Source organism: Nerophis ophidion, linkage group LG25 (genome assembly GCF_033978795.1).
Source record: "Nerophis ophidion isolate RoL-2023_Sa linkage group LG25, RoL_Noph_v1.0, whole genome shotgun sequence".
Taxonomy (NCBI): domain Eukaryota; kingdom Metazoa; phylum Chordata; class Actinopteri; order Syngnathiformes; family Syngnathidae; genus Nerophis; species Nerophis ophidion.
Window position 1 is genome coordinate 38115306 of NC_084635.1, and position 20369 is coordinate 38135674.

The following is a 20369-nucleotide window of genomic DNA, read 5'->3' on the forward strand; positions in this document are numbered from 1 at the left end:
GTATATACAGTACACCTACATACATGTACTGATTGTACATATACATACTAGGGATGATGTTCGAAACCGGTTCTCCCGGTTGTTCAATAAGAAAAGAACCGATTATATGGACTCGAATCCCTTTTCTTCAGTAATGCGGACGTTGTACCGATCCGTTGTGGTGAAGAAGGAGCTGAGCCGGAAGGTAAAGCTCTCAATTTACCGGTCGATCTACGTTCCCATCCTCACCTATGGTCATGAGCTTTGGGTCATGACCGAAAGGATAAGATCACGGGTACAAGCGGCCCAAATGAGTTTGGGTCTCTCCCTTAGAGATAGGGTGAGAAGCTCTGTCATCCGGGAGGAACTCAAAGTAAAGCCGCTGCTCCTCCACATGGAGAGGAGCCAGATGAGGTGGTTCGGGCATCTGCTCAGGATGCCACCCGAACGCCTCCCTACGGAGGTGTTTAGGGCACGTCCAGCTGGTAGGAGGCCACGAGGAAGACCCAGGACACGTTGGGAAGACTATGTCTCCCGGCTGGCCTGGGAACGCCTCGGGATCTCCCAGGAAGAGCTAGACGAAGTGGCTGGGGAGAGGGAAGTCTGGGTTTCCCTGCTTAGGCTGTTGCCCCCGCGACCCGACCTCGGATAAGCGGAAGAAGATGGAGATGGATGGATGGAATCCCTTTTTGAGAACCGGTTCCCGTTATCGAGGCCACTATAGTAAAGAAAAAGAGTTGGTTCTTTATTCGAATCCCGTCCCAGAGGAAATGCCCTGTGGGACATCCCAGGAAATGACCTAGCTCAGTCATTAGGCGGCAGGTACAGAAAGCAGCAACAACAATGGAGCGGAAAAAAAAAAACGGCTCAAGGCACGGCTTCATTTTACAAAAAAAAATGTGACGAGGAAACGCCAATATGCAATTATTGCCAGGCTTCGCTCTCATGTAAGGGTGAAGTACAACATGTTCAGGCCGCACATAACCTGAACGTTCGAGAACCGTGGTCATTTTTACTCAACATACAGTATCCATCCATCCATCTTCTTCCGCTTATCCGAGGTCGGGTCGCGGGGGTAGCAGCCTAAGCAGGGAAGCCCAGACTTCCCTCTCCCCAGCCACTTCGTCTAGCTCTTCCCGGGGGATCCCGAGGCGTTCCCAGGCCAGCCGGGAGACATAGTCTTCCCAACGTGTCCTGGGTCTTCCCCGTGGCCTCCTACCAGCTGGACGTGCCCTAAACACCTCCGTAGGGAGGCGTTCGGGTGGCATCCTGACCAGATGCCCGAACCAGCTCATCTGGCTCCTCTCCATGTGGAGGAGCAGCGGCTTTACTTTGAGTTCCTCCCGGATGGCAGAGCTTCTCACCCTATCTCTAAGGGAGAGACCCGCCACCCGGCGGAGGAAACTCATTTCGGCCGCTTGTACCCGTGATCTTATCCTTTCGGTCATGACCCAAAGCTCATGACCATAGGTGAGGATGGGAACGTAGATCGACTGGTAATTTGAGAGCTTTGCCTTCCAGCTCAGCTCCTTCTTCACCACAACGGATCGATACAACGTCCACATTACTGAAGACGCCGCACCGATCCGCCTGTCGATCTCACCATCCACTCTTCCCCCACTCGTGAACAAGACTCCTAGGTACTTGAACTCCTCCACTTGGGGCAGGGTCTCCTCCCCAACCCGGAGATGGCACTCCACCCTTTTCCGGGCGAGAACCATGGACTCGGACTTGGAGGTGCTGATTCTCATTCCGGTCGCTTCACACTTGGCTGAAAACCGATCCAGTGAGAGCTGAAGATCCCGGCCAGATGAAGCCATCAGGACCACATCATCTGCAAAAAGCAGAGACCTAATCCTGCGGTCACCAAACCGGAACCCCTCAACGCCTTGACTGCGCCTAGAAATTCTGTCCATAAAAGTTATGAACAGAATGGGTGACAAAGGACAGCCTTGGTGGAGTCCTACCCTCACTGGAAATGTGTCCGACTTACTGCCGGCAATGCGGACCAAGCGCTGACACTGATCATACAGGGAGTGGACCGCCACAATAAGACAGTCCGGTACCCCATACTTTCTGAGCACTCCCCACAGGACTTCCCGAGGGACACGGTCCAATGCCTTCTCCAAGTCCACAAAGCACATGTAGACTGGTTGGGCAAACTCCCATGCACCCTCAAGAACCCTGCCCAGAGTATAGAGCTGGTCCACAGTTCAGGCCGCACATAACCTGAACGTTCGAGAACCGTGGTCATTTTTACTCAACATACAGTATATGTCATCCAAAAGAACTTGGGAGTGACCAGTGACTTTTATTCCCTGAGAGGAAGACTGGTCACATAGAATGATTACTCTTGCTTCAAATTGTGTGAGACATAATGATCATACTTCTACTAAGTCTTATTTTGCAGCCAGAGTTGAATAGCAGCATTGTTTTACTGGTCTGCAGTTGTTTTTACTATACTTATTGCTACTTTAATATTAATATCAGGGTGTGTAACTATGAATGGTATTTAATGAAATAGAGGAGTTTGACACGTGTGTAGAAAGTGTGGCAACTAAACCCAATGTGCGCCAGACAAAAAGGTGAAGTCCACACACCTTCAGTTTGAGTCTGGTGCGTCCTTCTTCATCCAGCATTTCCTCATCCTCAAATTCATCCTCATAGTACTGTGGGTCGAAAGGTCTACAAAGAAGGACATCATTAAAGTCCACGTCCTTTAACTGGCAGCGTCAACTGAGCTCTGACCTGGGCTCCACAGACAGGAAGTTGGGCAGCTTAACAAAATAAAGGTCTGATCCAAGATCAGTGCTGACTTTGGGAATCTCTACTTCGATACGAGTCTCAGGCACAGGCTCCTCTTCAGCCTGCTCGCCCTCCACGCCATCCTCTGCATCCTACACACACACACACACACACACACACACACACACACACACACACACACACACACACACACCACACACACAGACACACACACACAGAAAAAGAGATGCACAAGGAAGGAAGATAGTTTGGTAGTGGAGGCCGTTAGGGATATTTTTGTGTTCACTTTTGTCTATAAGCTCCAAATTTGGCAGAGGTGTAGCTCAGGACATACTTAAATGATTTACCCAAGGTGCCCGCACCGGTGACCTTTGGGGTCGCCACAGCGGCCAATCAAATATGGCCGCCACTTGTAATAGCTTTTGTCTCTAACATCTGAAACAGGTGAGCTACAAATGTAAACTTGGTGTCTAGTTCATGTCTTTTCACAATTAGAAATGTGTTGGAATGCCATCCATTTTCTACCGCTTATTCCCTTGTAGGGGTTGCGGGGGGCGCTGGCGCCTATCTCAGCTACAATCGGGCGGAAGGCGGGGTACACCCTGGACAAGACGCCACCTCATCGCAAGGCCAACACAGATAGACAGACAACATTCACACTCACATTCACACACTAGGGACCATTTTAGTGTTGCCAATCAACCTATCCCCAGGTGTTGGAATGCTCATTTTTATTTTTGGGGTGTGTCTAGACCCCTAATTTGCATATTTCCAAGTCATGTTTTGATATTCTGAAGACATTGGACGTAACTTGGGCATTGTTATGAGTAAAACCTGGTGCAACATGCAAGATTGCTTTCTAATGTTTATAAGAAATGTGTGTGTGTGTGTGTGTGGGGGGGGGGAGGCTGTTGTTGTGTGTGTACCCCGGGTTGTCCAGGGGTGGGGGGCTTGTCAGCATCACTGTCCGAAGAAATGTCATCTGCCTCCCCAAACAGATCATCTGCCACACTTTTCTTGTCTGAAATATGACATAGTCAGGAAAAGTCACATGACACACGATGGTCAGGTGACTGCTTACTTACTGTCATTGGCGTTGACGTCACTGTCAGAATCAGAGTCTGAAGCAAGTTTGCTTTTGCTTTTCCTGTGAAGGAAATCTTCTTCACTGTCGCTCCCTTTTACAGAATCTGGAAAACACAATTCATGTTCAATACTTTCACGTTTGTCGAAGGAAGTCTTGATCACTTCATTTTGCACACGAGACTTAGTGGACCACCTTCAACTGACTGATTGTTGTTGGTGTTGCAGTAGGACGGGGAAGCTTCTTGTTGGAGATGAAGAAGTGTTTGGAGGGAGAGTGATGTTCCACATGTGTACTAGTGACTGACCGTTAGGAGGAGCTGACTTGTGTTTGGAGGGAGAGTGATGTTCCACATGTGTACTAGTGACAGACCGTTAGGAGGAGCTGACTTGTGTTTGGAGTGAGAGTGATGTTCCACATGTGTACTAGTGACTGACTGTTAGGAGGAGCTGACTTGTGTTTGGAGTGAGAGTGATGTTCCACATGTGTACTAGTGACTGACCGTTAGGAGGAGCTGACTTGTGTTTGGAGGGAGAGTGATGTTCCACATGTGTACTAGTGACAGACCGTTAGGAGGAGCTGACTTGTGTTTGGAGTGAGAGTGATGTTCCACATGTGTACTAGTGACTGACCATTAGGAGGAGCTGACTTGTGTTTGGAGGGAGAGTGATGTTCCACATGTGTACTAGTGACAGACCGTTAGGAGGAGCTGACTTGTGTTTGGAGTGAGAGTGATGTTCCACATGTGTACTAGTGACTGACTGTTAGGAGGAGCTGACTTGTGTTTGGAGTGAGAGTGATGTTCCACATGTGTACTAGTGACTGACCGTTAGGAGGAGCTGACTTGTGTTTGGAGTGAGAGTGATGTTCCACATGTGTACTAGTGACTGACCATTAGGAGGAGCTGACTTGTGTTTGGAGTGAGAGTGATGTTCCACATGTGTACTAGTGACTGACTGTTAGGAGGAGCTGACTTGTGTTTGGAGTGAGTGATGTTCCGCATGTGTACTAGTGACTGACCGTTAGGAGGAGCTGACTTGTGTTTGGAGTGAGAGTGATGTTCCACATGTGTACTAGTGACTGACTGTTAGGAGGAGCTGACTTGTGTTTGGAGTGAGTGATGTTCCGCATGTGTACTAGTGACAGACCGTTAGGAGGAGCTGACTTGTGTTTGGAGGGAGAGTGATGTTCCACATGTGTACTAGTGACTGACTGTTAGGAGGAGCTGACTTGTGTTTGGAGTGAGAGTGATGTTCCACATGTGTACTAGTGACTGACCATTAGGAGGAGCTGACTTGTGTTTGGAGGGAGAGTGATGTTCCACATGTGTACTAGTGACAGACCGTTAGGAGGAGCTGACTTGTGTTTGGAGGGAGAGTGATGTTCCACATGTGTACTAGTGACAGACCGTTAGGAGGAGCTGACTTGTGTTTGGAGTGAGAGTGATGTTCCACATGTGTACTAGTGACTGACTGTTAGGAGGAGCTGACTTGTGTTTGGAGTGAGAGTGATGTTCCACATGTGTACTAGTGACTGACCATTAGGAGGAGCTGACTTGTGTTTGGAGGGAGAGTGATGTTCCACATGTGTACTAGTGACAGACCGTTAGGAGGAGCTGACTTGTGTTTGGAGTGAGAGTGATGTTCCACATGTGTACTAGTGACTGACCGTTAGGAGGAGCTGACTTGTGTTTGGAGTGAGAGTGATGTTCCACATGTGTACTAGTGACTGACCATTAGGAGGAGCTGACTTGTGTTTGGAGTGAGAGTGATGTTCCACATGTGTACTAGTGACTGACTGTTAGGAGGAGCTGACTTGTGTTTGGAGTGAGTGATGTTCCGCATGTGTACTAGTGACTGACCGTTAGGAGGAGCTGACTTGTGTTTGGAGTGAGAGTGATGTTCCACATGTGTACTAGTGACTGACTGTTAGGAGGAGCTGACTTGTGTTTGGAGTGAGAGTGATGTTCCACATGTGTACTAGTGACTGACTGTTAGGAGGAGCTGACTTGTGTTTGGAGTGAGTGATGTTCCGCATGTGTACTAGTGACTGACCGTTAGGAGGAGCTGACTTGTGTTTGGAGTGAGAGTGATGTTCCACATGTGTACTAGTGACTGACCGTTAGGAGGAGCTGACTTGTGTTTGGAGTGAGAGTGATGTTCCACATGTGTACTAGTGACTGACTGTTAGGAGGAGCTGACTTGTGTTTGGAGGGAGAGTGATGTTTCATATGTGTACTAGTGACAGACCGTTAGGAGGAGCTGACTTGTGTTTGGAGTGAGAGTGATGTTCCACATGTGTACTAGTGACTGACTGTTAGGAGGAGCTGACTTGTGTTTGGAGGGAGAGTGATGTTCCACATGTGTACTAGTGACTGACCGTTAGGAGGAGCTGACTTGTGTTTGGAGGGAGAGTGATGTTTCATATGTGTACTAGTGACTGACTGTTAGGAGGAGCTGACTTGTGTTTGGAGTGAGAGTGATGTTCCACATGTGTACTAGTGACTGACCGTTAAGAGGAGCTGACTTGTGTTTGGAGTGAGAGTGATGTTCCACATGTGTACTAGTGACTGACCGTTAGGAGGAGCTGACTTGTGTTCTGAGTGAGAGTGATGTTCCACATGTGTACTAGTGACTGACCGTTAGGAGGAGCTGACTTGTGTTTGGAGTGAGAGTGATGTTCCACATGTGTACTAGTGACTGACCGTTAGGAGGAGCTGACTTGTGTTTGGAGTGAGAGTGATGTTCCACATGTGTACTAGTGACTGACTGTTAGGAGGAGCTGACTTGTGTTTGGAGGGAGAGTGATGTTCCACATGTGTACTAGTGACTGACTGTTAGGAGGAGCTGACTTGTGTTTGGAGGGAGAGTGATGTTCCACATGTGTACTAGTGACTGACTGTTAGGAGGAGCTGACTTGTGTTTGGAGGGAGAGTGATGTTCCACATGTGTACTAGTGACTGACTGTTAGGAGGAGCTGACTTGTGTTTGGAGGGAGAGTGATGTTCCACATGTGTACTAGTGACTGACCGTTAGGAGGAGCTGACTTGTGTTCTGAGTGAGAGTGATGTTCCACATGTGTACTAGTGACTGACCGTTGGGAGGAGCTGACTTGTGTTCTGAGTGAGAGTGATGTTCCACATGTGTACTAGTGACTGACCGTTGGGAGGAGCTGACTTGTGTTTGGAGTGAGAGTGATGTTCCACATGTGTACTAGTGACTGACCGTTAGGAGGAGCTGACTTGTGTTCTGAGTGAGAGTGATGTTCCACATGTGTACTAGTGACTGACCGTTAGGAGGAGCTGACTTGTGTTTGGAGTGAGAGTGATGTTCCACATGTGTACTAGTGACTGACCGTTAGGAGGAGCTGACTTGTGTTTGGAGTGAGAGTGATGTTCCACATGTGTACTAGTGACTGACTGTTAGGAGGAGCTGACTTGTGTTTGGAGGGAGAGTGATGTTCCACATGTGTACTAGTGACTGACTGTTAGGAGGAGCTGACTTGTGTTTGGAGGGAGAGTGATGTTCCACATGTGTACTAGTGACTGACTGTTAGGAGGAGCTGACTTGTGTTTGGAGGGAGAGTGATGTTCCACATGTGTACTAGTGACTGACCGTTAGGAGGAGCTGACTTGTGTTTGGAGGGAGAGTGATGTTCCACATGTGTACTAGTGACTGACCGTTAGGAGGAGCTGACTTGTGTTTGGAGTGAGAGTGATGTTCCACATGTGTACTAGTGACTGACCGTTAGGAGGAGCTGACTTGTGTTTGGAGTGAGAGTGATGTTCCACATGTGTACTAGTGACTGACTGTTAGGAGGAGCTGACTTGTGTTTGGAGTGAGAGTGATGTTCCACATGTGTACTAGTGACTGACTGTTAGGAGGAGCTGACTTGTGTTTGGAGTGAGAGTGATGTTCCACATGTGTACTAGTGACTGACCGTTAGGAGGAGCTGACTTGTGTTTGGAGTGAGTGTGATGTTCCACATGTGTACTAGTGACTGACTGTTAGGAGGAGCTGACTTGTGTTTGGAGTGAGAGTGATGTTCCACATGTGTACTAGTGACTGACCATTAGGAGGAGCTGACTTGTGTTTGGAGGGAGAGTGATGTTCCACATGTGTACTAGTGACAGACCGTTAGGAGGAGCTGACTTGTGTTTGGAGTGAGAGTGATGTTCCACATGTGTACTAGTGACTGACTGTTAGGAGGAGCTGACTTGTGTTTGGAGTGAGAGTGATGTTCCACATGTGTACTAGTGACTGACCGTTAGGAGGAGCTGACTTGTGTTTGGAGTGAGAGTGATGTTCCACATGTGTACTAGTGACTGACCATTAGGAGGAGCTGACTTGTGTTTGGAGTGAGAGTGATGTTCCACATGTGTACTAGTGACTGACCGTTAGGAGGAGCTGACTTGTGTTTGGAGTGAGAGTGATGTTCCACATGTGTACTAGTGACTGACTGTTAGGAGGAGCTGACTTGTGTTTGGAGTGAGTGATGTTCCGCATGTGTACTAGTGACAGACCGTTAGGAGGAGCTGACTTGTGTTTGGAGGGAGAGTGATGTTCCACATGTGTACTAGTGACTGACTGTTAGGAGGAGCTGACTTGTGTTTGGAGTGAGAGTGATGTTCCACATGTGTACTAGTGACTGACCATTAGGAGGAGCTGACTTGTGTTTGGAGGGAGAGTGATGTTCCACATGTGTACTAGTGACAGACCGTTAGGAGGAGCTGACTTGTGTTTGGAGGGAGAGTGATGTTCCACATGTGTACTAGTGACAGACCGTTAGGAGGAGCTGACTTGTGTTTGGAGTGAGAGTGATGTTCCACATGTGTACTAGTGACTGACTGTTAGGAGGAGCTGACTTGTGTTTGGAGTGAGAGTGATGTTCCACATGTGTACTAGTGACTGACCATTAGGAGGAGCTGACTTGTGTTTGGAGGGAGAGTGATGTTCCACATGTGTACTAGTGACAGACCGTTAGGAGGAGCTGACTTGTGTTTGGAGTGAGAGTGATGTTCCACATGTGTACTAGTGACTGACCGTTAGGAGGAGCTGACTTGTGTTTGGAGTGAGAGTGATGTTCCACATGTGTACTAGTGACTGACCATTAGGAGGAGCTGACTTGTGTTTGGAGTGAGAGTGATGTTCCACATGTGTACTAGTGACTGACTGTTAGGAGGAGCTGACTTGTGTTTGGAGTGAGTGATGTTCCGCATGTGTACTAGTGACTGACCGTTAGGAGGAGCTGACTTGTGTTTGGAGTGAGAGTGATGTTCCACATGTGTACTAGTGACTGACTGTTAGGAGGAGCTGACTTGTGTTTGGAGTGAGTGATGTTCCGCATGTGTACTAGTGACTGACCGTTAGGAGGAGCTGACTTGTGTTTGGAGTGAGAGTGATGTTCCACATGTGTACTAGTGACTGACCGTTAGGAGGAGCTGACTTGTGTTTGGAGTGAGAGTGATGTTCCACATGTGTACTAGTGACTGACTGTTAGGAGGAGCTGACTTGTGTTTGGAGGGAGAGTGATGTTTCATATGTGTACTAGTGACTGACTGTTAGGAGGAGCTGACTTGTGTTTGGAGGGAGAGTGATGTTCCACATGTGTACTAGTGACTGACCGTTAGGAGGAGCTGACTTGTGTTTGGAGGGAGAGTGATGTTTCATATGTGTACTAGTGACTGACTGTTAGGAGGAGCTGACTTGTGTTTGGAGGGAGAGTGATGTTCCACATGTGTACTAGTGACTGACCGTTAGGAGGAGCTGACTTGTGTTTGGAGTGAGAGTGATGTTCCACATGTGTACTAGTGACTGACTGTTAGGAGGAGCTGACTTGTGTTTGGAGGGAGAGTGATGTTCCACATGTGTACTAGTGACTGACTGTTAGGAGGAGCTGACTTGTGTTTGGAGGGAGAGTGATGTTCCACATGTGTACTAGTGACTGACTGTTAGGAGGAGCTGACTTGTGTTTGGAGGGAGAGTGATGTTCCACATGTGTACTAGTGACTGACCGTTAGGAGGAGCTGACTTGTGTTCTGAGTGAGAGTGATGTTCCACATGTGTACTAGTGACTGACCGTTGGGAGGAGCTGACTTGTGTTCTGAGTGAGAGTGATGTTCCACATGTGTACTAGTGACTGACCGTTGGGAGGAGCTGACTTGTGTTTGGAGTGAGAGTGATGTTCCACATGTGTACTAGTGACTGACCGTTAGGAGGAGCTGACTTGTGTTCTGAGTGAGAGTGATGTTCCACATGTGTACTAGTGACTGACCGTTAGGAGGAGCTGACTTGTGTTTGGAGTGAGAGTGATGTTCCACATGTGTACTAGTGACTGACCGTTAGGAGGAGCTGACTTGTGTTTGGAGTGAGAGTGATGTTCCACATGTGTACTAGTGACTGACTGTTAGGAGGAGCTGACTTGTGTTTGGAGTGAGAGTGATGTTCCACATGTGTACTAGTGACTGACCGTTAGGAGGAGCTGACTTGTGTTCTGAGTGAGAGTGATGTTCCACATGTGTACTAGTGACTGACCGTTAGGAGGAGCTGACTTGTGTTTGGAGTGAGAGTGATGTTCCACATGTGTACTAGTGACTGACCGTTAGGAGGAGCTGACTTGTGTTTGGAGTGAGAGTGATGTTCCACATGTGTACTAGTGACTGACTGTTAGGAGGAGCTGACTTGTGTTCTGAGTGAGAGTGATGTTCCACATGTGTACTAGTGACTGACCGTTGGGAGGAGCTGACTTGTGTTCTGAGTGAGAGTGATGTTCCACATGTGTACTAGTGACTGACCGTTGGGAGGAGCTGACTTGTGTTTGGAGTGAGAGTGATGTTCCACATGTGTACTAGTGACTGACCGTTAGGAGGAGCTGACTTGTGTTCTGAGTGAGAGTGATGTTCCACATGTGTACTAGTGACTGACCGTTAGGAGGAGCTGACTTGTGTTTGGAGTGAGAGTGATGTTCCACATGTGTACTAGTGACTGACTGTTAGGAGGAGCTGACTTGTGTTTGGAGTGAGAGTGATGTTCCACATGTGTACTAGTGACTGACTGTTAGGAGGAGCTGACTTGTGTTTGGAGGGAGAGTGATGTTCCACATGTGTACTAGTGACTGACTGTTAGGAGGAGCTGACTTGTGTTTGGAGGGAGAGTGATGTTCCACATGTGTACTAGTGACTGACCGTTAGGAGGAGCTGACTTGTGTTTGGAAGGAGAGTGATGTTCCACATGTGTACTAGTGACTGACCGTTAGGAGGAGCTGACTTGTGTTTGGAGTGAGAGTGATGTTCCACATGTGTACTAGTGACTGACTGTTAGGAGGAGCTGACTTGTGTTTGGAGGGAGAGTGATGTTCCACATGTGTACTAGTGACTGACTGTTAGGAGGAGCTGACTTGTGTTTGGAGGGAGAGTGATGTTCCACATGTGTACTAGTGACTGACCGTTAGGAGGAGCTGACTTGTGTTTGGAAGGAGAGTGATGTTCCACATGTGTACTAGTGACTGACCGTTAGGAGGAGCTGACTTGTGTTTGGAGTGAGAGTGATGTTCCACATGTGTACTAGTGACTGACCGTTAGGAGGAGCTGACTTGTGTTTGGAGTGAGAGTGATGTTCCACATGTGTACTAGTGACTGACCGTTAGGAGGAGCTGACTTGTGTTTGGAGTGAGAGTGATGTTCCACATGTGTACTAGTGACTGACTGTTAGGAGGAGCTGACTTGTGTTTGGAGGGAGAGTGATGTTCCACATGTGTACTAGTGACTGACTGTTAGGAGGAGCTGACTTGTGTTTGGAGTGAGAGTGATGTTCCACATGTGTACTAGTGACTGACCGTTAGGAGGAGCTGACTTGTGTTTGGAGTGAGTGTGATGTTCCACATGTGTACTAGTGACTGACTGTTAGGAGGAGCTGACTTGTGTTTGGAGTGAGAGTGATGTTCCACATGTGTACTAGTGACTGACCATTAGGAGGAGCTGACTTGTGTTTGGAGTGAGAGTGATGTTCCACATGTGTACTAGTGACTGACCGTTAGGAGGAGCTGACTTGTGTTTGGAGTGAGAGTGATGTTCCACATGTGTACTAGTGACTGACCGTTAGGAGGAGCTGACTTGTGTTTGGAGTGAGAGTGATGTTCCACATGTGTACTAGTGACTGACCGTTAGGAGGAGCTGACTTGTGTTTGGAGTGAGAGTGATGTTCCACATGTGTACTAGTGACTGACCATTAGGAGGAGCTGACTTGTGTTTGGAGTGAGTGTGATGTTCCACATGTGTACTAGTGACTGACCGTTAGGAGGAGCTGACTTGTGTTTGGAGTGAGAGTGATGTTCCACATGTGTACTAGTGACTGAGCGTTAGGAGGAGCTGACTTGTGTTTGGAGTGAGAGTGATGTTCCACATGTGTACTAGTGACTGACCGTTAGGAGGAGCTGACTTGTGTTTGGAGTGAGAGTGATGTTCCACATGTGTACTAGTGACTGACCGTTAGGAGGAGCTGACTTCCTGCTGGCAGGACGCTGGAGGTCAGAGTGCTCCCTCTCTTCATCCGAGTAACGTTGCTTCTCTCCTTCCTCGTCTGATTGGTCGCTCTTAGCTAGGCCCTCCCACTTGTCCTGGTCTGAATGATTGTCTTCTCCATCAGAGCGCGGCGTAGCTGCAGCCGACTGAGGCGTTCCTAGGTCACTGATGCAAAGCAACAAACAAAGACTTGAGTCCAGTATTCCTGCAGCAGGAACAACTATGGAGGTTCTGCTGTTCATGCTTCCAACTTCTTCTTCTACATTATGTCGACCACACCATCAACTCAATTATCTTCCTATGTCGTTTTCACAGCAAGAGGGTTCACTCAGTGCATGGCTCTCAGCACACGTTTGCTCAATAGCAGAAAAGATATGGATCATATACAATATGTATTGCCATATTTGTTCCTGGTATGGATCATAAACAATAGTACAACAAAAAGTACTATGTGAATGTCAATTATTTGAGTCACAAATACTGCTGACTAGTACAATGTAAATAATGTTGACTAGTACAATATAAATAATTATGACTAGTACAATGTAAATGTAACTACTGCTGATTAGTACAATGTAAATAATGCTGATTAATACAATGTAAATGTAAATACTGCTGACTATGACTAGTACAATGTAAATGTAAATAATGCTGACTAGTACAATGTAAATAATGTTGACTAGTACAATGTAAATAATGTTGACTAGTGCAATGTAAATGTAAATACTGCTGACTAGTGCAATGTAAATAATGTTGACTAGTGCAATGTAAATGTAAATACTGCTGACTAGTGCAATGTAAATGTAAATACTGCTGACTAGTACAATATAAATAATTGTGACTAGTACAATGTAAATGTAAATACTGCTGACTAGTGCAATGTAAATGTAAATACTGCTGACTAGTACAATATAAATAATTATGACTAGTACAATGTAAATGTAAATACTGCTGACTAGTACAATGTAAATGTAAATACTGCTGACTAGTACAATGTAAATACTGCTGACTAGTGCAATGTAAATAATGTTGACTAGTGCAATGTAAATGTAAATACTGCTGACTAGTGCAATGTAAATGTAAATACTGCTGACTAGTACAATATAAATAATTATGACTAGTACAATGTAAATGTAAATACTGCTGACTAGTACAATATAAATAATTATGACTAGTACAATGTAAATGTAAATACTGCTGACTAGTACAATATAAATGTGTCACTAAGCTGAGCATTAAGACAATTACTGACCTTCTATCAGAGCGGACACTGCCCCTGTCAGAGCCAGGACTTCCTGCTGCAGACACCCCACTTCCTGCTGCAGACACCCCACTTCCTGCTGCAGACACTCCACTTCCTGCTGCAGACACTCCACTTCCTGCTGCAGACACTCCACTTCCTGCTGCAGACATCCCACTTCCTGCTGCAGACACCCCACTTCCTGCTGCAGACACCCCACTTCCTGCTGGGCTTGCACCGCCTGAGTGCCGCGCCCCAATGTCCTCGTCGTCATCGTCTACAACGCCGCGCTCTGAGCCGCTGTGTTGTTGTTCCACATCAGAGTGTTGATGGTCAGAGTGCATGCTGCCATCTGACTGATGATCACTGGGGGCCGCCTCCTCCTCCTCTTCCTCCTCACTGTCATCTCCAAACAACTCCTGTAACACACACTCACTAACATGTCACTTCCTGCACACACACTCACTAACATGTCACTTCCTGCACACACACTCACTAACATGTCACTTCCTGCAACACACACTCACTAACATGTCACTTCCTGCACAGAAAGTAAGTAAGACAAACACTTCCTGTACAGAAAGTAAGTAAGACAAACACTTCCTGTACAGAAGGTAAGTAAGACAATCACTTCCTGTACAGAAAGGAAGTAAGATGTGAGAAGAAGTAGAAGACGGACCTTATTCATGCTGGCTTTGCCGTCCTCGTGGTCCTCTTGTCCTCGCTCGCTGTCACTGCCGCTGCCAGAAGGGTTGCTGGCGGTACCCGCTCGTTCCATCTCCGAGTCGGAACCCGAGCCGGTGCCAGACTCTGAGAAACATCAGTCACAACGTTAGCACACGGGAAATGCAAAGGAAGTGCTCTGAGAAAAAAAAACATCAGCACTTACACTTAGTTATTATGATGTACACAATGGTGTAACATTGAGTAGATGTTGGTTATGATGTACACAATGTGTGTAACATAGAGTAGATGTTAGTAATTATGATGTACACAATGTGTGTAACATAGAGTAGATGTTAGTAATTATGATGTACACAATGTGTGTAACATGGAGTAGATGTTACTTATTATGATGTACAAAATGTAACATGGAGTAGATGTTACTTATTATGATGTACACTTAAGATGTGACTTTAAGGTTTTACTACTTACGTATAAAATACTACACGGTCTAGCTCCAGCCTATTTTGCCGATTGTATTGTACCGTATGTCCCGGCAAGAAATCTGCGTTCAAAAGACTCCGGCTTATTAGTGATTCCTAGAGCTCAAAAAAAGTCTGCGGGCTATAGAGCGTTTTCCGTTCGGGCTCCAGTACTCTGGAATGCCCTCCCGGTAACAGTTCGAGATGCTACCTCAGTAGAAGCATTTAAGTCTCATCTTAAAACTCATCTGTATACTCTAGCCTTTAAATAGACCTCCTTTTTAGACCAGTTGATCTGCCGCTTCTTTTCTTTCTCCTATGTCCCCCCCTCCCTTGTGGAGGGGGTCCGGTCCGATGACCATGGATGAAGTACTGACTGTCCAGAGTCGAGACCCAGGATGGACCGCTCGTCGGGACCCAGGATGGACCGGTCGCCTGTATCGGTTGGGGACATCTCTACGCTGCTGATCCGCTTGAGATGGTTTCCTGTGGACGGGACTCTCACTGCTGTCTTGGAGCCACTATGGATTGAACTTTCACAGTATCATGTTAGACCCGCTCGACATCCATTGCTTTCGGTCCCCTAGAGGGGGGGGGGTTGCCCACATCTGAGGTCCTCTCCAAGGTTTCTCATAGTCAGCATTGTCGCTGGCGTCCCACTGAATGTGAATTCTCCCTGCCCACTGGGTGTGAGTTTTCCTTGCCCTTTTGTGGGTTCTTCCGAGGATGTTGTAGTCGTAATGATTTGTGCAGTCCTTTGAGACATTTTTGATTTGGGGCTATATAAATAAACATTGATTGATTGATTGATTGATTGATGTACACAATGTTGTAACATGGAGTAGATGTTACTATGATGTACACAATGTTGTAACATGAAGTAAATGTTAGTTATTATGATGTACACAATGGTGTAACATTGAGTAGATGTTGGTTATGATGTACACAATGTGTGTAACATGGAGTAGATGTTAGTAATTATGATGTACACAATGTGTGTAACATGGAGTAGATGTTACTTATTATGATGTACACAATGTTGTAACATGGAGTAGATGTTACTTATTATGATGTACACAATGTTGTAACATGGAGTAGATGTTACTATGATGTACACAATGTTGTAACATGAAGTAAATGTTAGTTATTATGATGTACACAATGTTGTAACATGGAGTAGATGTTACTATGATGTACACAATGTTGTAACATGAAGTAAATGTTAGTTATTATGATGTACACAATGCTGTAACATGGAGTAGATGTTACTATGATGTACACAATGTGTAACATTGAGTAGATGTTAGTAATTATGATGTACACAATGTGTGTAACATGAAGTAAATGTTGGTTATTATGATGTACACAATGTGTGTAACATGGAGTAGATGTTACTTATTATGATGTACACGGTGTCTGTAACATGGAGTAGATGTTAGTAATTATGATGTACACGTATGTAACATGAAAAAAATATTAGTTATGATGTACACAATGTGTGTAACATGGAATAGATGTTAGTTATTATGATGTACACGTGTGTTACATGAAGTAAATGTTGGTTATTATGATGTACACAATGTGTGTAACATTAAGTAGATGTTATGATGTAAGATGGATGGATGTTTTCCGTTCATATTTACATCTAACACAATTTCCCAACTCATATGGAAACGGGGTTTGTATAAAGATGAAGTACGCACACTTCCAATGTTGAAGTATGCAGACGTGGATCCTGGCTAACGTCGTCAGCAAAGTCCATTAAGGCTGAAAAGGAGCTCCTTACCTCGGTGCTCATTGTCGCTGTCGCCGTCGCTGCCGAACAGCTCGTCCATGTCCGCCATTTTCTCTCACCTCCCGGAAGTGATGGACTCCGCTTAAAGAGGAAAGCTTTCACTTCCGGAACGAAGTTTCACTTCCGGAACGAAGTTTCACTTCCGGAATGACGCTAAAAGGACAAGCTGCTGATAAAAGGCCAGAAGGTGGCGCTAGAGAGCAGAACCAAACTGATCCATCTGTACCACACTATCAATGTTGACATGCTTTTTGAAATATGAACACCATTTTGTGTAAAAATGACAGCTAAATATACGTTTACGTTTAGTGAATATATACATTTCATTTTCTAAATGATACTTTTGTGAGTGAAAACTCGCTGACATTTCCCAACACAGCAAGAGTTTCATTTCCATCCATTTCTACCATTTTTAATCCATTTTATTTGCGGTGTTTGTCTGTGATAATGCAGCAATGGGATAGGTTGAAATTCAAAAAGGACTATTTAAAATACATATATTGATTGGAATGTGCATGTCTTTAATGTAACAAAGTAGAAATCATTATGCCTTACAGACATGAATAAACATGAGTTACAGACATAAATAATAATGAGTTACATACATGAATAAACATGAGTTACAGACATAAATAAATGATAAATGGGTTGTACTTGTATAGCACTTTTCTACCTTCAAGGTACTCAAAGCGCTTTGACACTACTTCCACATTACCACACACATTCACACACTGATGGAGGGAGCTGCCATGCAAGGGGCTAACCAGCACCCATCAGGAGCAAGGGTGAAGTGTCTTGCTCAAGGACACAACGGACGTGACGAGGTTGGTAGCAGGTGGGGATTGAACCAGGGACCCTTGGGTCGCGCACGGCCACTCTCCCACTGCGCCACGCCGTCATGAATAAACATGAGTTACAGACATGAATAGACATGAGTTACAGGCATGAATAAACATAAGTTACAGACATAAATAATCATGAGTTACAGACATGAATATACATGAGTTACAAACATGAATAAACATGAGTTACACACATGAATAAACATGAGTTACACACATGAATAAACATGGGTTACATACATGAATAAACATGGGTTACACACATGAATAAACATGAGTTACATACATGAATAAACATGGGTTACATACATGAATAAACATGAGTTACACACATGAATAAACATGAGGTACAGACATGAATAAACATGAGTTACATACATGAATAAACATGAGTTACACACATGAATAAACATGAGTTACATACATGAATAAACATGAGTTACACACATGAATAAACATGAGTTACATACATGAATAAACATGGGTTACATACATGAATAAACATGAGTTACATACATGAATAAACATGGGTTACATACATGAATAAACATGAGTTACACACATGAATAAACATGAGTTACAGACATGAATAAACATGAGTTACATACATGAATAAACATGAGTTACACACATGAATAAACATGAGTTACATACATGAATAAACATGAGTTACACACATGAATAAACATGAGTTACAGACATGAATAAACATGAGTTACATACATGAATAAACATGAGTTACACACATGAAAAAAACATGAGTTACAGACATGAATAAACATGAGTTACATACATGAATAAACATGAGTTACAGACATGAATAACATGAGTTACAGCCATGAATAAACACGAGTTACACACATGAATAAACATGAGATACAAACATGAATAAACATGAGTTACACACATGAATAAACATGGGTTACATACACGAATAAACATGGGTTACATACATGAATAAACATGAGTTACATACATGAATAAACATGGGTTACATACATGAATAAACATGAGTTACACACCTGAATAAACATGAGTTACAGACATGAATAAACATGAGTTACATACATGAATAAACATGAGTTACACACATGAATAAACATGAGTTACAGACATGAATAAACATGAGTCACATACATGAATAAACATGAGTTACACACACGAATAAACATGAGTTACAGACATGAATAAACATGAGTTACATACATGAATAAACATGAGTTACAGACATGAATAACATGAGTTACAGCCATGAATAAACACGAGTTACACACATGAATAAACATGAGATACACACATGAATAAACATGAGTTACACACATAAATAAATAAATAAATGGGTTGTACTTGTATAACGCTTTTCTACCTTCAAGGTACTCAAAGCGCTTTGACACTACTTCCACATTTACCCATTCACACACACATTCACACACTGATGGAGGGAGCTGCCATGCAAGGCGCTAACCAGCACCCATCAGGAGCAAGGGTGAAGTGTCTTGCTCAGGACACAACGGACATGACGAGGTTGGTACTAGGTGGGGATTGAACCAGGGACACTCGGGTTGCGCACGGCCACTCTTCCACTGCGCCACGCCGTCCCTATGAATAAACATGAGTTACACCCATGAATAAACATGTCTTACAGACATGAATAAACATGAGTTACAGACATGAATAAACATGAGTTACAGACATGAATCCAGCAAGAACACCGTCATATTACAACTAATCTAGTGTATGTTATTATGGTATAGTTCCTTAATATCATTTGTGGTATATTTGAAGTTGTTTCCATGAAATGTAAATGTTTAGTTTTCTGTCAGAGGTCAAAACGTCATGGATGTTTATTTAAAACCATCGTCATGATCAGAGGTGGGTAGAGTAGCCAGAAATTGTACTCAAGTAAGAGTACTGTTACTTTAGAGATTTATTACTCAAGTAAAAGTAAGGAGTAGTCATCCAAATATTTACTTGAGTAAAAGTAAAAAGTATGTTGTGAAAAAACAACTCAAGTACTGAGTAACTGATGAGTAACCCGTTCCTTTAATAATTACAGCAACAAGTAATGCACAAAAACATAAAAATAGCAATGAGCAAATTCATAGCCAGGAATATCTCTTAAGCAACTATAACAATAATATATATGAAATAATAATACATCAAAATTAAAAAATTAAGGCAAATTGAGCCACAATAAGTTAACAGCACCATAGGCTCAGTAGGCATTTATTGATTGATTGATTGATTGAAACTTGTATTAGTAGATTGCACAGTACAGTACATATTCTGTACAATTGACCACTAAATGGTAACACCCCAATAAGTTTTTCAACGTTAATCAATTACTTAATAAATGACCAAGTCGAGGTGATCTACCTCATATATACATACACACACATATCATATATATATATATATATATATATATATATATACATACATATATATATATATATATGCAGTATATAATTTATAGTTTATTTTGACGTTTTTGTTGACATGTTAAAAGGTGTTTTAATGAATATACATGCATGTTTAACATATAGATTCCTATCTTTCATGAAGACAAGAATATAAGTTGGTGTATTACCTGATTGTGATGACTTGCATTGAGTGGAATCAGACAGTATAGTGCTGATAATGTCCACATTTTCAAATGGAGGAGAAAAAAAGTTCCTCTTTTCTGTCTAATACCACATGAAAGTCGTTGGTTTTTGGCATCTTATTTGTCCAGCTTCCATATTGGTTTTTATACACTTTACAAGAAATACATTGGCGGCAAACTCCGTAGCTTGCTAGCTTGTTTGCGCTGGCTTTCGGAGACTCTTATTTTGTTAGCGCATGCGCGATGGAGCGGCGCTTTTATTGTGAAGACAGGAACTGTGCGATAGTCTTTAGGCTTTTGACGGGAAGTACGGTTGAAATAAAAAGTGTCTTTTTTCCTTTACACTTTTGATTGATTGATTGAAACTTTTATTAGTAGATTGCACAGTACAGTAC

The 20369-nt window shown here is 44.1% G+C and overlaps 1 protein-coding gene across 1 annotated transcript in view; it reads right to left on the reverse strand.

Moving 5' to 3' along the window:
• leo1 (LEO1 homolog, Paf1/RNA polymerase II complex component) overlaps positions 1–16674 on the reverse strand; it is a 28251-nt gene extending 11577 nt beyond the window's left edge. The window contains exons 1-8 of the mRNA XM_061886977.1: positions 16519–16674; positions 14267–14397; positions 13600–14006; positions 12313–12512; positions 3831–3935; positions 3672–3766; positions 2728–2876; positions 2580–2664 (exon numbers count right to left, since the gene is read on the reverse strand). Of these exons, the coding sequence (XP_061742961.1) occupies positions 2580–2664; positions 2728–2876; positions 3672–3766; positions 3831–3935; positions 12313–12512; positions 13600–14006; positions 14267–14397; positions 16519–16576 (1230 nt within the window). The 5' untranslated portion in view covers positions 16577–16674. The remainder of the gene's footprint in view (positions 1–2579; positions 2665–2727; positions 2877–3671; positions 3767–3830; positions 3936–12312; positions 12513–13599; positions 14007–14266; positions 14398–16518) is intronic.
• Positions 16675–20369: the final 3695 nt, after the last annotated feature.